The 21,608-nt window shown below is 37.6% G+C and overlaps 2 protein-coding genes across 4 annotated transcripts; one reads left to right on the top strand and one right to left on the bottom strand.

The window, feature by feature from the left end:
- Positions 1-192: 192 nt before the first annotated feature.
- LOC112555902 (chromatin complexes subunit BAP18-like) lies at positions 193-6,112 on the bottom strand. 2 transcript variants are annotated; one of them, XM_025224473.1, is made up of 7 exons: positions 5,956-6,112; positions 5,681-5,775; positions 5,408-5,509; positions 5,100-5,239; positions 3,621-3,650; positions 2,523-2,624; positions 193-2,308 (listed from the first exon to the last, which is right to left on the bottom strand). In XM_025224473.1, exons 1-7 carry the CDS (start codon positions 5,971-5,973, stop codon positions 2,286-2,288), a joined length of 510 nt encoding a protein of 169 aa, XP_025080258.1. In that variant the 5' UTR covers positions 5,974-6,112; the 3' UTR covers positions 193-2,285. The 2 variants fall into 2 exon arrangements, with proteins under 2 accessions (XP_025080258.1, XP_025080259.1); XM_025224474.1 differs by having other exon boundaries at positions 2,523-2,618.
- Positions 6,113-12,662: 6,550 nt separating this feature from the next.
- On the top strand, positions 12,663-20,639 carry LOC112555321 (neurofilament medium polypeptide-like). Of its 2 annotated transcripts, none has more exons than XM_025223670.1 (5): positions 12,663-13,430; positions 16,742-16,822; positions 17,309-17,427; positions 18,224-18,413; positions 18,729-20,639. In XM_025223670.1, exons 1-5 carry the CDS (start codon positions 13,338-13,340, stop codon positions 19,155-19,157), a joined length of 912 nt encoding a protein of 303 aa, XP_025079455.1. In that variant the 5' UTR covers positions 12,663-13,337; the 3' UTR covers positions 19,158-20,639. The 2 variants fall into 2 exon arrangements, with proteins under 2 accessions (XP_025079455.1, XP_025079456.1); XM_025223671.1 differs by having other exon boundaries at positions 12,741-13,430; positions 18,227-18,413.
- The last annotated feature ends 969 nt before the right edge of the window (positions 20,640-21,608 follow it).

Genomic DNA, 21,608 nt, shown 5'->3' with positions numbered 1-21,608 from the left:
TTTTTTAAATCATGCTTTTGATTCTGTATTCATGCTGTTTTTTGAGACTATTTGTGTTTTATTTCTGTACAGCACATTTGAAAGTCAAAGGGGTAAGGCACTATAAAAATCACTATTACTAAAAAAAACTGCTTCAAATCACCACCAAAAGTTAAAAAAAAAAAAAAAAAACAACCCAAAAACAAAAACTCATAAGAAGTTACCAATATCTTTATTTCTGAAATGTCTGCCTTGCAATAGTATGTTTCTGCAACAATGTTTAACAGCTTCAAGACTATGTTTAAGGAAATTAATGCCCAATTATTAAATGTAAGATATGAGACTTACATATTTTACTACCTGTGTGTATATGTAAAATGTGACCAGTTTAAGGAACTGCTCTCTTGTTGTCCCTGGACCTGCAATGACTTGTATCTTGGTGTTCAGTCCTTTTCACTGTCATTTATACCTGTTTTAAATGTTTGTTATACTTGTGCCAAGTTGTTTTCACCTTAAGTCCACTAACAGTCTTTGCAGCCTACTGTTCATCTTACTTGCATCCATTTTTCTGCAATTGTCTTCAGATTGTTTAATCTTCGTTTGTGGGCCATGTCAGTCATTTCCTTCCACTTACATTTCAGATCTGGGCATGGACTTACTATGAGAAGTGTGTTTATCCTGCCACTTGCTGCATGAATTTTCTTACTGGTTTCTTAATCACCAATACTTGCTCAGTTCCAGATCTCACAACCAGGTGCTGCTGGCACGTTATTTTTATGTGTTTTCATAAACCCCACCTTGATGGGGAAAGGTACTCTAACAATCAACATTTTTATAACTATTATTATTATGATGTAGCTTTTAAAAGAATGTAACAAACACAATAACAAATGGAGTACATGTACAATCAAATTTCAACCACCGAAACAAAAACCCTCTTTAGAACAAGCAGTTAAGCATCTGCTTTGTTCTGCCATGAATGTAGAAAGTGATGGTACATAACAAACTTAAATCAGAATAATTTATCAATTACTTCACTAGCAATACGTTTCCAATGGGTTTTACTTCAGAGAAACATCCGATAATCTTCAATACCTACTCTTGACATACTAGAATCCACATCTATGAAAATTGTCTCAGCACTGGCATTTGTTAATGAAGACTCACTGACATAAAAAGGTTGACAGGTCACAGGAATACAAACTTTCTCCCATCCACCAACACACACATAATTCAGTGTTCACTTCTACTCCTTGCTGTCATTGCAGTTCAAACAGTAATTGCCTTCATGCTTAAATGGGACATACTTTTGAAAAAAAATTCAACTACTAAAATAAGTATGTGGTTTGATGATTCACAGCATGTCGCTGATGATGAAATGATGACAACTGTTTTGCAGTTCATAAATACATGAAATTTAAAAAATGAATCTTGGTAAAAATAAATACTGAAATAAAAGTAGAAGTCATCTGAAAGCTGCTTTCCAGACAGGGTTACAGACAACCATATACACAGAAAATACATGCTTTAAGATGAATAAATCTTCATCTCAATGCTATCTGAAGAGAATCTTTACACTCAAGATCGCAAGTAGGACCAACATCTCTCGTGCTTCATTGACGATACAGGACCTACTCATTTCGTCCATGATTAAGCAGAAGATGATAATTCTTTCAACAGCCATCCCATAGCTCTCTAGGAACAGATTCAAGTGTACCTCTACAGCAGCAATGACTTTGACAAACCAATGATTTCAGGACCAGAATGAGGTTCCAAATAGTTTATCTCAATCTAGCTCTGCCTACAGTCACATTAACAAAGGACACAAGGACGTGTGCTCAGTTCTTATGATGACTGAGTGTATCACAAGTGTCAAAAATAGTTCATAAACAAGAACAGCAGCCATAAACAAGTCACATTAAAATTAGTTTTTAATCAAACTGACATAAGCACTTAGTTGAGAAGTGGTTAGTGTCTGGGGATTTAGGAAAAACTTTGACCAGAGTAATGTTTTCAATAAATTACAACTGATCACGACTGCATGCTGGTTGGCAAAAGGTGACATCTTGCCTTCCCCCTTTAAAATAAGCTTGGTTTGGATGGGCTGTTGATGCCTTCACAGTGGAGTGGGAAATGCTGCCTTTCCAGGTGAAAACACCACACAAAATGTAACCCAAACCACAGACAGGGGTCTACTGGTCCAGCAAACAGATGTGTAATCGCTGACTAATCAAGTCTTCTGTGGAGTTCTCCCTTAATGATGAACACTATGACGTAGATCATGCTTGAAGTCTGGTGTAAAGGTGTCAAAGCATGCTGGAATCAACATCTAGAGACAGAAATGTAAATAGCATAAATTATGCTCTCATAAGGCCAAGAAAGAAGCTGAAACAAGTGTATTCCCTCACATATGTACATACAAACTTCTTTTTAGAGACCCTTCTTTCAGAGGCAGCTAGTTATCGAGACCACACTTCACCCGCTTTCCCTTCATCAACAGTCTCTCATCTAATAACCCACTGAGGACAGGGTCTAACTCTGACCTGAGTCGAAGTCCAGTTTCTTACTGGCAGAGGAGTCCCCTAGTCCCTCAATGTCAACATCCCCCTCTGGAGCATTGAGTGCTGACAGGGTTACCTCTGCAACTGAATGAAAGCTTTTAGCTGAATGTCACTTGGTGGGTACAAATCTTTTAATGCTTACTTTTCAACTACTTGGTTAACAACACATTTAGATTTCAGTCTTCCCAAGAAAACAAAATACAGCTGCATATATACATGCATATGTACGCATGCATACAATGCCATAGAAAAGATCATGTCCTTGCAATATAAAAGCTACTCTCATGAAAGCAAGGAATAAGAATTTTGTTTCTTACTCAAGTTTCAAAAATAAGGTATTTATCAATTGCTTTCAAAGACTTTTTGAAAAATAGAGGACAGTCATAAATATAAGGAAAGAGGAGAGAAGGAAGGGAAAAAAAGGGCTGAAAATTAGTGAAATGGCTGAGAACTGCTGAATGAAATGGCTGAGAATTACTCCATGAAATCACTGACAATTATTCTATGAAATGTCAGTAGATCTTGGTGGATTTTTGTGCTTGTCATTCTTATGTAAGTCTATAACTATTTAAACATTATTTAAAAGAACTTTTAACACAAAACAGAATAACTTGCATAAGCTCATAAAAGCAGACTACCTTCACTACAATGTATATATACAAATTCCCCCAAAGGACTTTAAAGATGCCTGTGAAATAATGTAGATTTCACACACTGTTGAGATATATTAGAAAAGAATGCTAACAATAATGCTGTGCAATCTGAGATGAACTGTTCTTCTGTAGACAGAAGCAGCATTCAAGAAGAGTTATAAGCACCATTGTCTCCATCATCTTTCTTTTAAAATTAAGCAGAAACAGCCTAACAGAAAAATCATACAAAAACACCAGAAACGTGCAAAAACAATAATTGTACGTAATGTTAACAGAGAAGGTTTAACAGATAAGACACCACAAGCTGAAGAAACAAAGGCTTAATTAAGTATGCAATGCCAGCAAACAACTAAGCACTTTTGAAAGACAATGGGAGTAAGCCCCATGTACATCATGTCTCTATGTGTAGGCATGAGTTCAGTCTCACCTGATGTTCGCTGTTTCTTTACTGCTGGCTCTGTAAAAAACAACTTTAATTTGTCCATTCAACACCTTCCTTGAAGCTTTTTCTCAGAAAATGATCACAGATATTTTAGCAACATTTTTTTTTTCTTATGCATGAATTACATTCATATTCCAATACTGTGATGTAAAAGCTATTTCGCAGCAGAAAATGCATAGTTTTTTTTTACAGGACTACAGTGCAAAATGAATTTTCTCTCTTTTGTGAGGTCTTTTGAAGTATGTTGACAGTATTGCAAAATCATCTTGGTGAGCAAGTCTCCATTCCAGGTATAGCTTCTCCATCTCTTTGGCAATAAGATATTTCGGTTGTCAGTTACTGAGGATATTACAGCTACATGTGTCCGGGCCTGTTTCTGAACTGCAGCAACAGCATTCCACCAAAGAGAAGACTGTAAACTCAGTGAAGTAATGGATGAAAATGAACAAATTACAGCTTAATGAAGACAAAATTGATGCTCTTCTGCCTCTAACTGTATGCTGTGAGCTACACCACCTTCTACCACTGTTATATTCTCTGGTGCAATCATCCTGTTCTCCCAGATGGCAAGAACTCTCACAGTGACCATTGACACACCACTCTAACTAGAGAACCACATAAATTAGATCTGTAAGTCAGCTTTTCTAAAGCTCCTACGAATGAGCCATATCATCCCTTTTTTAACACTTTCTTTTACCAAAAAATACTTGTATCTGCATTTGTGCTGTCCAAGATGGACTGCACCTACTCTTTGTTGGCCTTTCCAGCTGCCTGCTTCACAAGCTTCAAAAAGACTGAAGCAATGTGTGCTGCCTACACAGATGATCACATGACACCACTCTTCCACAAGCTGTCTGGTAGCCTGTCCATGCTTGGACTAAGAAGCAGGTGGCTACACTCTGCTACTATTGTCTTCATGGGCTTGCCCTAGGATATCAGAGTGTTAACATCTGCTCATCCTGACCTCCTGTATGAGCCATGTAATAGACACGGGATAAGTTCAGCTGCTGTTCTATTATTTTTTTTCTCCAGCCCAGCATTTCAAATCCTTTGCTTCCATCACTTTAAACATGTACAACTTCTAATGTTTTCAAGTTTCGCTTTAAGGCCCACTTTTTTGGCGAACACTTCCGGTAACTGGTGGCTTTCACCTTCTCATACCTTCTACTCTCTGTGTGCATATGAATGTGTAAGTGCATCTGTACACATGTGCTGTTAGTGAGCAAATGTGTGCGTGTGTGTGTGTGACAGAGAGAGCAAGCAGTAAATGTTGTCAAGCCAAATGATTATGCCAAAGCATATTTTGCTTGCTTCCATCAAAGAAAAGCACTACAGAAATTATTATTTAGATAAATGTGATACATTACAGCTATAAAGGCTCTTGATTCAATGAATAATACTAATAAAAAATGCTTAGTCAGACACCTGCTACTGTGCCTGTATCTAACAGCAAGGTATGCTTACCTGATGTTTTCTGCTTCTTGCCATGCTGCTCAGCAACACCTTGCACAGATTTGGCAGAAGGTTTTGTAGGGGAGGTAACTGGAGGCTGAAGTCCCGCATCCTCATATGCTTTTCTCTTCAGCTGGTTGCGAATCTGTGACCTATAAAGATAATTGTACTTCACTAAACGATCTTCATAAAAGCACTTTTACGAAAATTATTGAGTGGAAAAATAATAGAAAATATAAATTATTGTTATCCAAATAATCCATTAAACTGTTCTTTTTACAACTTAAGGTCTTGAGTTAAGCAACTGCTCAGTAACATACACTGTTCTGCTTTTGATCACTTCACTGATTTTATTGAGATCTTCACCAAATCTTTTCACAGATGTTCGCAGCAACTCAATTTCTTGGTCTGTCCATTTCCCACTGTAATAATAGTAATAGCAAAATTAAAAATTATCAAGGAAAAATCAATCACTTCATAATATTTAATATGTAAGTCATTGATGTGAAAACACAATAAAGAATTTGCACTTGCACATGGACATGCATACAGATACACAAATAGGTTCCAATGAATCGTTCTGCGACACCTACCCGCTCGTATTTTGTTCTGCAGTCGGATGAAGTTGCATAGTTAATTCTCCCAATTTGCTGAAAGCTGCCCCAGCTGCCGTAAAAATTTCTCCTACCTAACAGAAGAAAAAAAAACCAACAAAAAAACACGCACGCACACTGAAGATGCTAACTAGCACTTACAGTATACCGAATACTGAAAATCAGACTGGATCTAACAAACAGCATTATTTACAAAACGATCATCGACATTTGATGCTGCATCGCAAGCAGTGCTAACAGCATTCCATGCTTACCTTGCTCGCAGAACTCATTCTGTGACGAATTTTCAGTATAGTTTTTATAAATTTTAAATCTATAGATATCTATTTCAGTGTATGAAGTATCGATCTCTTTATTTTTCCTTTTTACCGCCAACGTCTTAAAATCGTCATCTCGCTCTATAAGTCATCAATCCTCATTTGGCGCAAAAATTGTCGACAACGACCACGAGGTAGCTTTCTTCTGCAAACAACTTTGGGAATGAAATCACATTTAGAAGATGGGGAAACTACGAACTTGTAGTGAAAGCAATCGTTTATATGCAATAAAAACAAAACGCAACAAAACCAAATTATCACAAAACGGTTCTCACAGTTTCGACAAAATTGAAACCAGATCATAATTATCTCCCTTGACCCCAGGCGTGCCATTATTTGTGCAGTAGTAAACGAAACTGCTACTGAATGAAACTGCAGTTTACATATTCTTTCAGCTAAGAAATTAAATTTTCAGCATCATTAATTTAATTTGTTTAATAGTTACAAAATGACATCATTTTTTTGTGACTTAAAATGTAGATAAATGAGGAAGGGGAAGGAAACCTATTTTTTTATCAGGGGTGGTTTTAACAGTCGCTGTTTTTGCGATTACAATATTTGCCTGATGGGTTCTCAGAGGAACAGTTTGCTGTTCTCCCACCCTTTGTACTATTTTTTTTTTTTTAAAGATGGAAGCAGGTTTCTTGAACCCGAAATAAGCTTTAGCAAACCTCGTCAATAATTCTTTGAATGATAACGGCTGGTCAGCCGGAGGTAATGTGAAAACTACACAGGGTTAGCCCCTAATGGTCTGAGCAGCAAGCACTGTATGGAATAACCAGTCCTATCTTCCATGTTCGGAGTCTTTATGTACCATGGTGTAAATATGAGCATGAACGTAGTTACCAGCGAGAGGAAATTTAATTCTTCCCTTGTATCTCCCCCAATTCACCTCCTTTTCTAGTATTCATATTAGCTTTCTTCATTATAGTCAAAATGTATTTCGTAGATTTCTTGTTAACCTGTCGAACATGATGAACCACAATTGTGGCTTTGCTGGGGAAAGCGATTTTTCTTACTTTTATTGCAAAGTTCAAGTTTTCTCCTTTCTAAAAAGTGTTAAAGGTTCATAGGTCTGAAAGCAGCAATAATAAAAACAAATATTACCCACTGTCGTCTTCAGTTATTAGTCAGTCTTTGTAATAGGTATAGTTTTGTCGTGCTAAGAGGGTTAATTCATATAGAAATGCCTGCTCTCAGGGTATGAGAATGAAATGTCAGTTTAACAGTTAAATGGGTCTTGAGCGTGCTATTTTTTTTAAAGTGGTCATTTATAACCACATTTCAAAATTTTGTTTAATGTCATCAAAACACAAGAAAACAGTATTAGAAACACGTATCAAGATGAGTTTAATATATTTTTATATTGAACAATGCAAAAGGAGTACATGAGCACTTTTATTAGGACTGAAATAGATCCATTCTGCATCAAGCTAAAAACTACTCACAACTACGAAGATATTCCAAAATACACAGACATTTTAAGTATTCAATACATCTGATGAATTGAAAGTCAACAAATGTGTTCCTCATCCCTGAGAGGCAGCAAAAATGCATCAAAAATAAGTTTGTCTCACTTACATAAATGACAAAATGAGTATTTTGATATCACATGGTAAATGAACATTTACAGTATGATTCAGAACTGTACAATCATTCTTCTGTACAAATGGAATAAGATACCAAAGCACTTTGGTCTCAGTATCCACCCATCCAGGAATTTACTCTTTCTTTTGCCTCACCCAGACCTTGATTTGTTTGCAGCTCATGACATATAGCATTAGATAAGCTACTTTCAAGACAACTACCACACGGCATTTTCTAATAGAATACAACCTCCATCTCAAAAACAGTGGTATTGCAGTTAACTTTTCAGCTCATTATTTCACAAATCAGTAATACAAAATAACAAATCACCCTGCCAAACTCTCTTACTTGCTTCTCTTTTGGTGTTCTTTTAGCATCTCGTTGTATAAGCCTGACTGCTCGATTCTCAATTTCTTGCATCCAAAATTATGCAACCCCATACACATGTTAACGTTTGTTTTCACTTTTCAACATGTCACTACTCAAAAGCATGAAAGTCAGAGGTAGTGGTAAAAACAACAAACATGTCACAAAAAATACATATTTTTCTCACGATCGTCAGTTCCTTTATGTCCAGTCACGGAGACATAGGAATAGAGTAAAACACTCTTAAAACTGAAGCTCTATTGTCACATCAAGTCTGAGTAGTCATCTGCAAAAAAATCTTAAAATCAATACCCTTAGCCAGCATCAATCATCTTTATTTTTTAGCAACTAAGTAGTTAAGCTTGCTAGGTTTTCCATTACTATGAATCATATATGTAGCTTCTAAGAGTCAGGGTTTCACTTCACTTCTATTCTGGAAAATATCTTCTAAATATCAGCACTCATAGATAAACTAACAATTTAGAAACAAGATGACTAGTTCATCTTTATTTTCTGAAGTTTTAAATTTTTTAGCCTTGTCTGAACTATCTCTTAACTGCAATGCACACAGCATAAAATGTTGCAAATAATTGAAACACATAAAGCTCTTATTGTTAGCTTAATATTAATAGTTAATACTGTTGACAACAAAATACTTTGTATCTAACCTGAATCTAAGTCCACTTTGTTAAGCTCCAGCTCCTCAATGTCTACCTCTTCCTCTGAAACACTGGGCTCTGACTCTGAGAAATCCATCTCTGCACACAAAGTATCAGATAGCTGTAGCACACAAACTGCTGTGTAAGCCTTCTATAACAATGACAGATGGCTCACACAAGAACATCTGTAGCATAAAGGGTTTTAAAAAAAAAAGAATAATATTTGAAAAAACTGTTCCCATACCTTTTAAACTATTTACTGTAGTTAAGTAGAACACGGGTAATCAAATCTCCTAAGTAGGAGAGAAAAAAAGATTTTGAGAAAAGCCCTGAACTTGTACTGGATTAATCTCACACTATTTCCACACAATATCTGGGGAATTTGTTCATGTACCAACATTATATCCCCAGTCACCATCTAAAAGCTATAAGGAGTTTCTCACACATGGCATACTATTTCTCTACCACTCACTTATGTTTTGCTGCGGCATAGGTGGTTTCCCCTGAGCTTTGACCAGAGACTGCAGACTACCATCTTGCTGGGCTTTTTTCTTTATCTGATCATATGTTTGCATCCTGAAAGAAAATGCAAACAACAAATAAAATAAAAAATAATAACCAATTCAAAATCAATCTCCAGAAAACATCAATGTAAATTTTGGTGATCAAATTAATGAAAGTTCAAACTAGACTTGTATCACATTTACAAATTCATTTTAAAATGAGAAATGCACTTTTATCAAAAAATTTATAGATTTGGGAAGCAGAAATATTGAATATAACAGTTATTTTCTAGCTTTATATTGATCTCAAAGTATGCACAAATCTGTCAAACTACTGGTTACTTGGTGTGAAGAAAGGCAGTCCTACAACTTCTTGATTGTTGAAGGGCAATGTGCTATCTTCTCTCCCATGTTGCTTTCCTTCCCTATTCACATTAGGGTTCAAGTAACCATCCTACATCAGTGTCAACTGGGGAAAGTATGTTGCAAAACATGTGCATGCCTTTGGCCTTGGATGGTAGTCCTGTAACTATTTGGCTATCTGCTTCCCACCATTGTAAAAAATTGACTCATTTACAGAGGTTAAGTGTGATTGATTTCATAAAACTCTTGATTACTTGATGCTTATTACCACATAATTTGGCAGGACTTAAGTGAAAAGGACACTTACAGTGTTCTGCTCTTGATGACTTCTGTGAGTTTGTATAAATCTTCACTGAACCTGTTCACTGCTGTCTGCAACATTTCAATCTCATGGTCTGTCCACTTGCTGCTGTAACAATCATGTTTATCATAACTTTCCACTGCTTTAAGAGTAGCTGAAAGACCGTTATTAGATAAATATTGTTTTACTTTTACTGAGTGAAACTTTACACTATTCAGAAACCACTCCAATTTGCTGAAAGAACAATAATTATACAGCTTAGTTATGTAGCACCTTTTCCCAGCACTAGCTAAGCTCAAAGTGCTTTACATACACACAGGACCATGCAATACTAGACGGAAACACAGTGAGACATCACACAGTTTTTTTTCAGAATGTGGATATCTATAGCTTTTTATGTGTTTGAATCCGGTGCAGATCAAAGGTCACAGAGGTTCAAGGCTCACATAGCCCAATGACTGGAAAGCTTGGTCTATTCGTGAATAATAAGCTCCTAACTAAAAGCCAAGGTAAAAAGAATGGAATGAAAGGAAGGATGGACAGATTTGGTTAAGGGTCCTGTTGACTGTAATGGGTTATGTCAGGACCTCTGATGTAAATGCTGTAAACCTGCACTGTAACTTCAGACTTTTGCTAACGGATTATTGCTATTTTATATTGTATCTATAAACGACCACTTGTGATAAAAATCTTGGTGACAAGGTCTTTGGTTTAGAAACATTAGGAAAATTATTTTTGTTGTTTGGCTCAGGTATTACAAAGCTGAAGAGTGAAATGTCTTAAATATTCAGGAAAAAAAGACCTATTTGGGGCTGTAAGAATAAGCATGGAAATGTCTGTTGTAGCATTGTTGTCTGTTAATTCATATATACCAACATTATTTAACAACCTATACACATTCAAAATATTCAACAGGGCTTCTGCTTACGCAAAAAATTGCGTACAGTACGCATTAAAAGTTCGGAAGACCCCTTCAATTTTCGTCAATGGGGTCCCCTTCAAATTTGAGCGAAGAACAGGGACCCCTTAAAAATCTGAAGAAGGGGTCCCTGGGACCCCAAAGAATTAAGCCTTAGCAGATGCCCTGTTCAACATCCCTTGCCTTATTCATTTGCCTTCTCATGTAGTTAGCTGACTCTTAATCCACAGATACAATCATTAATTATATTACATGTTCTGATTTTCTTTTTTTTTTAACATTAACACTTCTAGTAATCATGTGAAATGCAACTTTTTAAATATATATATATAAGGAGAATGCTAAGGTATACACAATGTGCTCTCTTGGAATAATCCTCTCCGACATTTTTAGATACAACTGTATTATTCGTTTCTTCAGACTTTGAGCAATGCCCTGAACTTGTACTGAAGCGTGAGCAATTCATGTACAGATTTAACAGCTTTGGTACAAGGCTTTTGGATCCTGCTGCTCGATCACGCAAAATCTCTCTGAAAACGTTTGACCTTGGACAAAAGAACAAAAACATAATCTCTACAGTAGAGACCATTCCATTTACAGTTTCTTGTAGAATGAGCACAGCGCACTTGTAGGCTACGTTGAACAGTCATTTTTACCTTACTAGCAGAGCTCATGGTGATTCTCACGCTTCAACACTTCACGCTTTGTCATGTTGATCATCCCCGATAGCGGAGACAGTGAGAGCTGTGTTGGATTAGCGCGGGCTACGTCACGATTGGTGATCACATGACAGGAAGCGAACAGCCAGCTTCCGGGCGGCCACAACGAGTCCGCGTGATATCACCTGAGGGAAAGCAAGCATGAACGAAAATTATTACCGTCAAATCGGTTTGTCGTTAGGAGGTGTGGGGTTGACCAGCAATCGACACTCCAACCACGAACTTTTCGCGATTCAACCGATCTGTTCAAACTCACTCTTCTTTCATGTCTTATACACAAATCACACTTGTGGCTGCTCTTTAAAAAAAAAAAAAACAAAAAACAAAAACAAAAAAAACCAACAACAAAACAAAAACCGACCATCCTGAAGGAAATCGAAACTTAGGTGCATCCAGAGTGCTGCTATCTCACGTCCCCCGCCCCATCACATAACATTTGAGTCATTTTGAAATCACGATAAGATATGACGAATCTAAAGTGACAATACCAAGTACTCATAGGACACCATGCATTAACCCCTCCTCTCATCAGTCAAGCAGCTTTAGCTAGTCTGGTTTGGCCATGTAACCCGGCACGACACTGTCGAAGACTGTCCTTCAAGGTACCTTAGAGAGCGGTGACCAGACGAAGAGCTGCACGCGCGTGAAGGAGTGGACTGGTGGTCTTGTGCATGACCTGTTGATTGTGATCCAGGACGACTAAATGAGCATCTATAGTACTGTAATTGGGACGTTACATCATGATGACCAAAAAACCAGAACCATCCCATTATAATTGCCATCTCCCATTTACCTGCCACTCTTCTAGATGTTGCTGTCCGTGAAGAGGTAAGTGGCTTAATTCCTAGTTCACCTCCTCCAGCTGTACCCCGTTCTGTTTTTTTGCTAAGCAAATACATCTTTAACGGCATTTATCAGTTACTACATGCATGCAGTTTATTGTAAGCTACAAATGGTTTCACGAGGTATTGTCGAGAGAATTCTCAGACGTGTGTCTAGACTCTATATAATAAGTGAAAATATAAATTCCTAAACATTCGTGAGGGAAGCCTCATATTTATGTCGAGATTACTTGTAATACATGGCCATGCAGAATATAATAAGTTTATAGTCCACTGTAACCTCCTATAGGGTGTTTGAGGTTGACGTTTACCTGTTTCATTGGCAGTTGGCACCCTGGTCTACAGCTGCTGAATTGTTCGTGCTAAATACTAAAATACCATAAACTAAGGAAATCCATTTGTATGGTCAAGTGATGGATAAAAAATGTCTGGAAAGAAATGATCGTTTAACGAATGCAATGCGCCTTTACAGCGCCCATCGATTGGGTGAGAAGACAAACGCTTATTTTTTTCCCAACAGGAAACTCGCACATACAGATCAGCACAACTAGATGTAACCGCAGTCATAACCCATCACAGAAGATTAGAACAACCCTTACACACGACTCCTCTCTCTCTCTCACGCACACGCGCGCGTGCAGTCAGAGGTTATGACCATAATTACTAATGAAGAACAGCTTCCTCTTGTCTCGCAAACGATCTCGCTTGGCGACCCGAGGGGAACAGACCGGTGTCCGGTGGTTATATAATCTGTAACTGTAAGTACGTGTTTATCGCTGACCAAGAGGTGATTCTAAGAGAAAATGTCTCTAGGACAACAGCACTGGAGCGAGGCGCACTCCTTGGCCAGCATTTCACCTCCTTGGCCTGCTTGACGACGCCTGTGTGTACCGAGTGTGTCGGTCGATGGGACTAGCGGCTCCACGTGACCGGCTGGCGACGCACAGCTTCCGTTGCGAAGCTTGGTCACGTGGTAGTAACAGAGAGTGCGCGGACTAAAGCTTCGACGAGAGATTGTTGACCTGCCCATTCTAGAGGTGGGGTTCAAGGCGTCGTCAGGATGCACAGAGCGTATCAGTCCGTTCTCCCAACACACAACAAGCTCCTACAGCAGCGATGGGATACCACATATTACAAAGAACACCGGAGAAAGGTTAGTTCAGCGACCCCGATTAATGTCTGAAGGAAGCGAAATGGTTGCATACCTGATCGAGAATTAGCCGAGATATATACTGCTGCTGTAGTACTTATTACATGAAGTATTATAAGCGTGACTTATGCACATGTATATTTTCTTTTCCTTCTCATAAATTAGCTCTTTATTATCAATCAACCAAACAATGCGTACATTATTTAAGTTTTCTCACAATATAATCGCTATGGCAGTTATAAACTCCACAGCTTTATACATTTGTAAACGATAGGGCAGAAGTATTATAAATGACACACACGAAGTTGCTGTATAAAAGGTATAGTGATTTATCGATGATCACTTGAACTTTTTCAAGCAGTGCTATTCACACAACAGTCAATTTATTGTAGGTTGGACTTAGATGGAATTAATATATGAATATACGCTTTTTTGACAGGCTCACTTGAGATAGCTGGAGTGTAGGCTTAGTCCAAGGGTAACTTAGCAAGGACTGAAAGTACTTTAGAGGACTAAATGATATTTACAGTGCTCTTATTTATACTTTAACCACTAAACCTTTATCTCTATTCAGTCAAAGAATTCCTCTTAACATTTCATAGGTGGAATGATACAAAGTGCTATATTTGATGGATAAATGTACCACATGATTAAACACTGGCTTAAAGTTTATTTCAAGGTGTACTTAGAGCCATTCAATAACAATAACAGCAGACTTTATTAATCCCAATGGGCAATTTAAACATGGGAGCTGTGCCCTGTGTCCAAAATATATTTATATGGGAAAAAAAAATTCATCTGTTTGCTTCCCCATATTTAGTCAAATTCAACTGCTTTATAAGTGCATTTAATGATTAAGTCATTTATCCATTCCAACAGTTTTACTTTTAGATAATATAATCCGTTGAAAATTTTTAATAAATAAGAAAATGCTACTATATTTACTATTCTAACCCAATCAACCAAGAATCATTAAGTAAATAAGAAGAACTGACTTTTTCTTTTTTGATTTCACTTTTCTGCATCAGCCGTCCCAATGCTCATTAACACCACCAAGTCTGTCTACATATTTCCCTGAAGCTCACTGCTAACACACACTGTTCCATTCCTTCCTGCAAGATGGCTGTCAGTGAAGATTCTGCTGACCAGCCATTGAATATTACTCTATCCTCTCTCTACCTTCTGTTCAATCCCCCACCCAACCCCAAAGTTGTTTTGGAAACTGAATCGATATCAGCATATACAGTCATGGCATCATTCACTCAAGAATGTTTGGAACTAGGCTTTCAATACTAACATAATAAGGGGTTTTAAAACAAAGGCAGACTCTCTAGTTCACCTAATGGTAGAACCAGCTTAGGAGCAATTTCATTTGTTGTTGGGGCAGTTGGTGGTGCAGTCTCTAAATCTGCTGTTACTAGAACAGATAGAAATGATTGTTATGGTTTAATACCCTGGTTTCAACCTACCAGTTCTCTGCATGTGACACTTGTTAGCAGGGATGACTATTAGAGGTTTTCCATGGGTAATCTGGTTACTTCCACCCTCCATTTCTGTGTGTGTGTATGCATTTTGTGTGCATGTTGTGAAGGTACATTTGATTCTACCCTAAGAAAGATGTGAGCTCATTCTTCTGTGCATACATCTGCAAAGTGTTAGGAGTGCGGCTGATGCTGGGAAAAGCTTTATTATTATGTCCAATGTATGCCATGTCTAAAAGAAAATACATAAACTTGTACGTCTTTATCCCTATGAAGTGTAACAAATGGCCTGGGATTTACAGGCAAAACTACATCATGGTATGTGATCTTCGCAAGTAATATGAAAGTCATGACCTCTTACTGTTTTCATGTCTGAGAAAATTATAGGTATGATCTTTCTTGTGCCCATCATATACAAGTGCAATATGGAACTGCTGAGAGATTTATTTGTACACTTGGAAATATTGGTATTTTGAATCTTCAAAGATTACTGAACTAGGGTATGGTTACAGGAGAGGTCAGCTATCTACTTCATGATATATATATACGCACACAGAGAAGAAACTGAGAATCACGTTTATTGAGCCACACGGTGTAATCATATCAGCTGCTACTGTGTATGCTCATTAACTGGCCCAAGGAAGTATTGATTTCACACAAGGGATCAACCACATTCATCACTTTGCTAGAGGAAATGCTATTCATGGCTGTGCATGAAATCTGCTGAGCTTAGAGTGTAGCAACTTGTCTGTGATAAATTGACAACGCCATCAAATTTGTAGTAAATGCAACGACAGAGGGACCAATGATTCAGGGTAACAGCCCAGGAAATTTGCTCTTGTTACTCTGTGGTTGATGGAGGTTAAGGAAATTGCACCTGCATTGATTTTTGTGTTAAATGACATTTTGATAGCATGGAAGAATAGCATTCACTTAAACTGGAAATAAGTGTGCAAGATTTCTTCTTTTTTAAAAAGGGAATTTGTATAAAAGCAGACCATCATTTACATAGTGGGTGTATTATAGATTCTTGCACAATGCATGTCTGGGCATCCATCTCCTGGCATAAAAATATATATAATCAGCTCATTGATCAGTACATAAATCTTCAACCTGAAATAAAGTGAGCTGTTCAGAAGATGGACATGATATACTGCCATTAATTATCACATGACAGCACACTGAATTTTAGGAATTTTAGCAGGGTTTTAGAAACACTCTTTTACCAGATGTTTACTTTCCCATATACTGGCTATTCACTCACCCTCTCCCTTATTTTCTCTCACAATTCTACACATGCATGCCCACACACTCACGACTGTGCACACACACACACACACAGATAGTGTAGATCCCCCACCATTCTTCCCTTTACTTAAAAAAAAAAAAGGTGTGACTAATCCTTTATTTGATATTAACCTCTTCTGGCATTAACTTGTATCATGGATCCCAAAATTATTGATATAACTCAACATGGCTATATACTCCACTGGAGACAAACAGGAATAAGAAGAAGAATAATTCGACATGTCGGTAATTTGTTTCCAAAGAGAATTGAATGAAGTATTCATATGAATACCTCTTTACGTAAGTTACTCTGACTACAGTGATGTAGCTGTGATAATAACGATGTTGTTGATGAAATGCCTTTTATTTTCCTAGACTGCTTGAGGCATGCACAGGAAGATTTCTTTTAAAATTATAAAGCTGTGTCTGAAAAACATTCTTTTCAAGTCAGATTGGTCTTATCAATGTGGAACATTAATAGGCTGTTGAAATAGGGAAATAAGGATAAATTGTGAGCAGACAAAATGACAGAATTTCTTCTTTAAGGTGTACGATGCAAAGCCTATGGTTGACACTAAGCCACCTCCAACATACATGCATCTTCATCTGAAGTTAAAGAAATTACAGGTGAGTCTATATATATTTTTTATACATGTGATTGTGCCAAATAAAGAAACAAGCATCATGTCCGAGCACTGCAATTTGTAGCACTGCAATTCCACAGTGTAGCTTGTTTTGATGTCTTGGCTTCACCATCTCTGCTGTTTAGGAGCTTAAATCTTCTGCTGTAGGGCAAAAGTAGAGCTAATGGCATAAGGTGTGATTTGTCTCCTTGCCCTGTGTTGATATATCTTCCTAAAAGCACTAAGATATGTTCGTGTTGTCCTTCTGTCAACAATAACTGAACTTATCATTTACATTCACCATTGTACTGGATCAAAAACATAATAGTAATTTGTAGATCACATTTCCCCTTGTGAAGATGAGCTCAGTATGTTGCATATAGATGTCAGCTAATTTTATCAATATTCACTAATATAATTTTAATCAATATTCACCCAGGGAGAGTTGTGTTCTGATTAAAGGATTTGATGATTTGCTGTGTTTTTTTAGCTTGAAGAAGAGCGCCTGGCAATAATAGAGCGTGACAACCGGACCCTTCTAGAAAAAATGTCTTACATCATGCGAACACGTGGCCGGATAGATAATCGCAATAACTATGAATACAAAAGGTAGGCTTGTTTTGAAAATGTTTTAAAAAGTACACTTAACTAATGAGGATATGGAAGTTAATAAATGCTTGATATCACAGTTATAGTGTTCAGTATCATCAAGGACATCTTTTTGCTAATTGTAACTCATCTAAATGGCTTACTGTACAGTAATTAAATGTTCTAAGTCAGATTGGAGATTAAGGTAAGAGATTAATATTTATCACGTTGCTGATTTACATTCATGTGATTTATACCATAGTGATTGTCTATCCTAGAGAAAGTACCATATTTCTGTAATCTAGACAGTGTGACCTATCATCCTGTCTGTGTCTGGATATGTAGCAATTAAGAGACTGGATCAGGAAGCCGGGAGACAGTAGGACAGTTAGAAAGCAGATGAGCCGCAGAACTGTCGATGGAGTTTGCATTCTAATAAATGTTATATAACATATGTTACAATCGAAGTTGAGTATTGGTGAGGGACGACATTACATGCAGTGATCATCTAGAAGCTTGGTTTTTCCATTATGATTCAACAATAAACATCTTTACTAGTTGAGACATAGAAGGTCAACTCATTTATCATATGGTGTGACATATGTGACTAAACTAGTATACCCTCTGCAATTTTTAAATGTCATTTTGATTGTATCTCAGGTTGAGTGGAGATTAAGCAATCCTTCAGTGTAATACGGTAGGTCTAGTGGACCCTCTCGTAGACTCTACGGTTCATACCTCTCATGCATACAAGTGCGTGTGCATGCGTGCGTGGGTGCACCTGTATCTGGATTTTTTTTTTATTTTGCTCCTCAAGCAGCTTAAATCGTGAGAAGCGCCAGCGGGAACTTCTAAGAGTTATAAAAGAAAACCAGTCTATACTTCAACGTATCAACATGCGCCAGCCAGAGTACAGTGCAAAGAAGTGGGAGGATGACTGGGTGGCCAATCAGCGATTCATGGATAGTATCTCAGCATACCCACAAAACTGGTGGCTTGAGAAAGAGGTAGGCCTTGGGTCACACGCAAAGTCATGTATAAAATCAGGCTTGCAACAGATAATCTATCAAGTCAGTAAGGGTTGAGGATGAATTTTAGATGCACAAAGAGGTTTTCATGTTACCAGTTAATGGTTTTCATTAACTACATTCAAAAGTCAATGACTGGTTTCAAAAAAATACTTGAGATTCATTTTCATGAAAAAATTAAATGTTTATTTTATTATTCTGATCATGAAAACTTTGAATTATCTCCAATTGCAGGATTTTCTAGGCTGTGTTAATGGAAAGAGTAACAGACCAGACATTGACATTTTATTGCAGAAACCCAGGCAGGGGAGAAGTGCAAGGCTAGAGAGACGACATCATGATGAAGGCAGACAGTCTGCCAAGAGTAAAGAATTCAAGGATGATCAGCAGCAAGGTACACCACCACCTGCCACGACTGAGGACAAGGGTAAAGTCAAGCCCAAGAAGGAGTCAGAGAAAAAGAAGAAGGTAGCCAAACGTGGGCAAAAAGAAGACTCACCACAGCAGAAAGATGCTTCTCGCTCACCAACACCGCAACAGAAGGTAGCTACTCGCTCACCAACACCACAACAGAAAGAAGCTACTCGCTCACCAACACCACAACAAAAAGAAGCTACTCGCTCACCAACACCACAGAAGGTAGAATCATCAGAGCAAAGGAATGAAGCGGAAAACTCAGAAAATGCAGAAATTCCTGTACAGCAAAATGAGTCGGAAGCGTGACCTAAACCCAAGTGAAAGGACTTTCAGATTTGATTCAGACATCTGAAGAAATTTTTGTCAAAGTATGCACATTAGGTGCAGCTGGACGTGTATGAGGACAACAATGTATTATGACCTTAACGTGTTAATATAGAAAAACTTTACTACACTGTGCAAACACTTACAGTAGTTAGAAATTATATGCACAGGGATTTTTATGATTGACATTTCTGGGACAGGAAAGTTATTTTGTGTACTGCTGCACATTTGTACACATTCTGTATCTATATCTGAATATAGATCTACACCTAAATATCAGTTTGAGGCACTTGTTTGTAGAAAAAACATGTAGTTCTGTGTTCATGACCTGTGTGATTGTGGGTATGGCATACATTTTCATGACTGGAGGATGACTTCTGTAGCATGACTTTTGATTGTTGAAATCTTATTTTCACACTTACTGGTTCATGATGTACACTCCATGATGTGTTTACTTAAAATTTCTGGTGGTGCATAGTTAAAATAAAGTATGGTTTTATCTTTGCTTTTCGATCAACAGCAATGCCTCGATACTAAAATTTAGTCATGCAGCAATGTAGCACAATGGAATCTGACAGATTTGGAGAATGGTTTTCATTCACGTTTTTAAATGTAATTTTAACTGACCTCTATGTGTTTATTCAAAAAAAAAAAAAAAAAGTTTAAAATTATTGATCAAACTTCCATTCCTTTATTTGCATAAATTAAAAGTTTATTTACAGTAATACAGATGTTTGTATATAGAGCACCTTTCCCACCAACAAAGGTGGGCTTAAGGCACTTACATGGTGTTTTATAAGCACACCTATATAAGTAGCATCAGTAGTGAGTGCTATGCATTTTACAAAGTTATTCACTATAATGCAGATTATGACTCTCTCTCTCTCTCCCAGTCACATACCAGTCATGAATTCTGTTATGTTTATTGACAGTTATTACCATTATGTGTGACTATACAGTTTTCAGCATTACAACTTTACACCATATATATATTTTATACTAAATAACATGACAAATTATTGTGCTTGAAGTTAATTCTTTGAAAATATGTCAGATTTATGCATAGTTTTTAATTAAAGCAAAATGTGCTAAACTCTTGACCAGAGTGTCTTTACCAAGATATAGTTTATTTTTAAAAGTCATGCTCTCTAGCTGTTACTTAATTCTTTTGGCGATATACCTTTAGTAGACATATCTTTTGGAGGATTTTAACTCAAGCATCCTAATGTTGGAAGTCAAAGTATGTTTCCTAACATGCGCGCACACGTACATACACACTTCCTCCCCACAAGCATGCACGCACACATGCGCACATATACCTAATATATGCATGTACCCCATTGCCACCATCAATGAGTTGCACTCAATGCCTTATATAGCTCTCCCTGAGGTGTTAATTAGAAAATGTAACGTAAATTAGAAATGAAAATGGAATTTGAAAGAAATAAAGAAATAAGAAAAGAATCGGAAGCTGCTTTTCTTGGAGAGAATAAAAGAGATTTTGATGAATGTGTTGACAGCTGGTTAAGTTTGCTGTTGTGGAAATGCTTTAAGTACCTGGCGGCAATTTGTCTTTTCGTTCCTTTCACTCCTGTGTGCATGTGTGTGTTTTGTGTGTGCATGTATGCTGTGTCCGTATATGTGTGATCATCTCACTGATGTAAGTCCGTGATGTGATATTGTCAAACCGATTGTATATCTTCTTCTTCTTCTTCTTCTTCTTTCCTATTCGCCCCCAGTGGAGCATAGGGCCGCAACCACACGCCTCCATCGGACCCTGTCCTGGGCGTCCCTTTCCAGCTGGCACCATGTCATGCCAGCTGTCTCCGCCTCTCTGTGGACTGATCTCCTCCACGTCTGTCTGGGTCTCCCAACCTTACGCCTCCCTTGTGGGTTCCAGCCCAGAGCCTGTCGCGTTAAATTGTCGGCTGGCTTTCGTAGAGTGTGGCCAATCCAGCCCCACTTCCGCTTCTTGATGTCTAGGCTGGCAGGGTTTTGGTTGGCTCTCTCCCACAGGTCCGCATTGGAGATCTTCTCAGGCCATCGGATGTTAAAGATGCGGCGCAGACAGTTGTTGATAAATGTCTGTATCTTGTTGGTGATGGCATTTGTCACCCGCCATGTCTCAGATCCATACAGAAGGACTGACTTGACATTGGTATTATAGATGCGGATCTTGGTGTGTAGATTGTATATGCTGAGCTTAATTGCTGCTGGCTGGAGTACGTTATAGAAATGCTTTATTATTATCATTTCCTTTGTACTGATAAATATAGCTTCAAAAGTGTTGATCACTCTTGTCAATTCTTTCTCAAGGTCGTGATCACATCGACATAGTGAGATGTCAACTATATAATTAGAGCCGATCGAAATTTGCGTTATGGCCAGACATATATATGTAGTTCCACGTTCGTTTTCTGTTTCTGGTCCGTT

Source organism: Pomacea canaliculata, linkage group LG14 (genome assembly GCF_003073045.1).
Source record: "Pomacea canaliculata isolate SZHN2017 linkage group LG14, ASM307304v1, whole genome shotgun sequence".
Taxonomy (NCBI): domain Eukaryota; kingdom Metazoa; phylum Mollusca; class Gastropoda; order Architaenioglossa; family Ampullariidae; genus Pomacea; species Pomacea canaliculata.
Note: the sequence above shows the minus strand (reverse complement) of the source record. Positions and strands in the feature narration are given on the sequence as shown.

What these genes read in the sequence shown, in the direction of transcription:
- LOC112555902 (XM_025224473.1), bottom strand. An exon ending in GTGATCAAAAGCAGAACAGT is followed by an intron (nt 5,240 to 5,407) that starts GTATGTTACTGA and finishes TTATCTTTATAG; the next exon opens with GTCACAGATTCGCAACCAGC. An exon ending in GAAACTGGACTTCGACTCAG is followed by an intron (nt 2,309 to 2,522) that starts GTCAGAGTTAGA and finishes TTCTGTCTCTAG; the next exon opens with ATGTTGATTCCAGCATGCTT.
- LOC112555321 (XM_025223670.1), top strand. Translation starts at nt 13,338, where the DNA reads ATGCACAGAGCGTATCAGTCCGTTCTCCCAACACACAACAAGCTCCTA. An exon ending in ACAAAGAACACCGGAGAAAG is followed by an intron (nt 13,431 to 16,741) that starts GTTAGTTCAGCG and finishes TTCTTCTTTAAG; the next exon opens with GTGTACGATGCAAAGCCTAT. An exon ending in AATAACTATGAATACAAAAG is followed by an intron (nt 17,428 to 18,223) that starts GTAGGCTTGTTT and finishes TTGCTCCTCAAG; the next exon opens with CAGCTTAAATCGTGAGAAGC.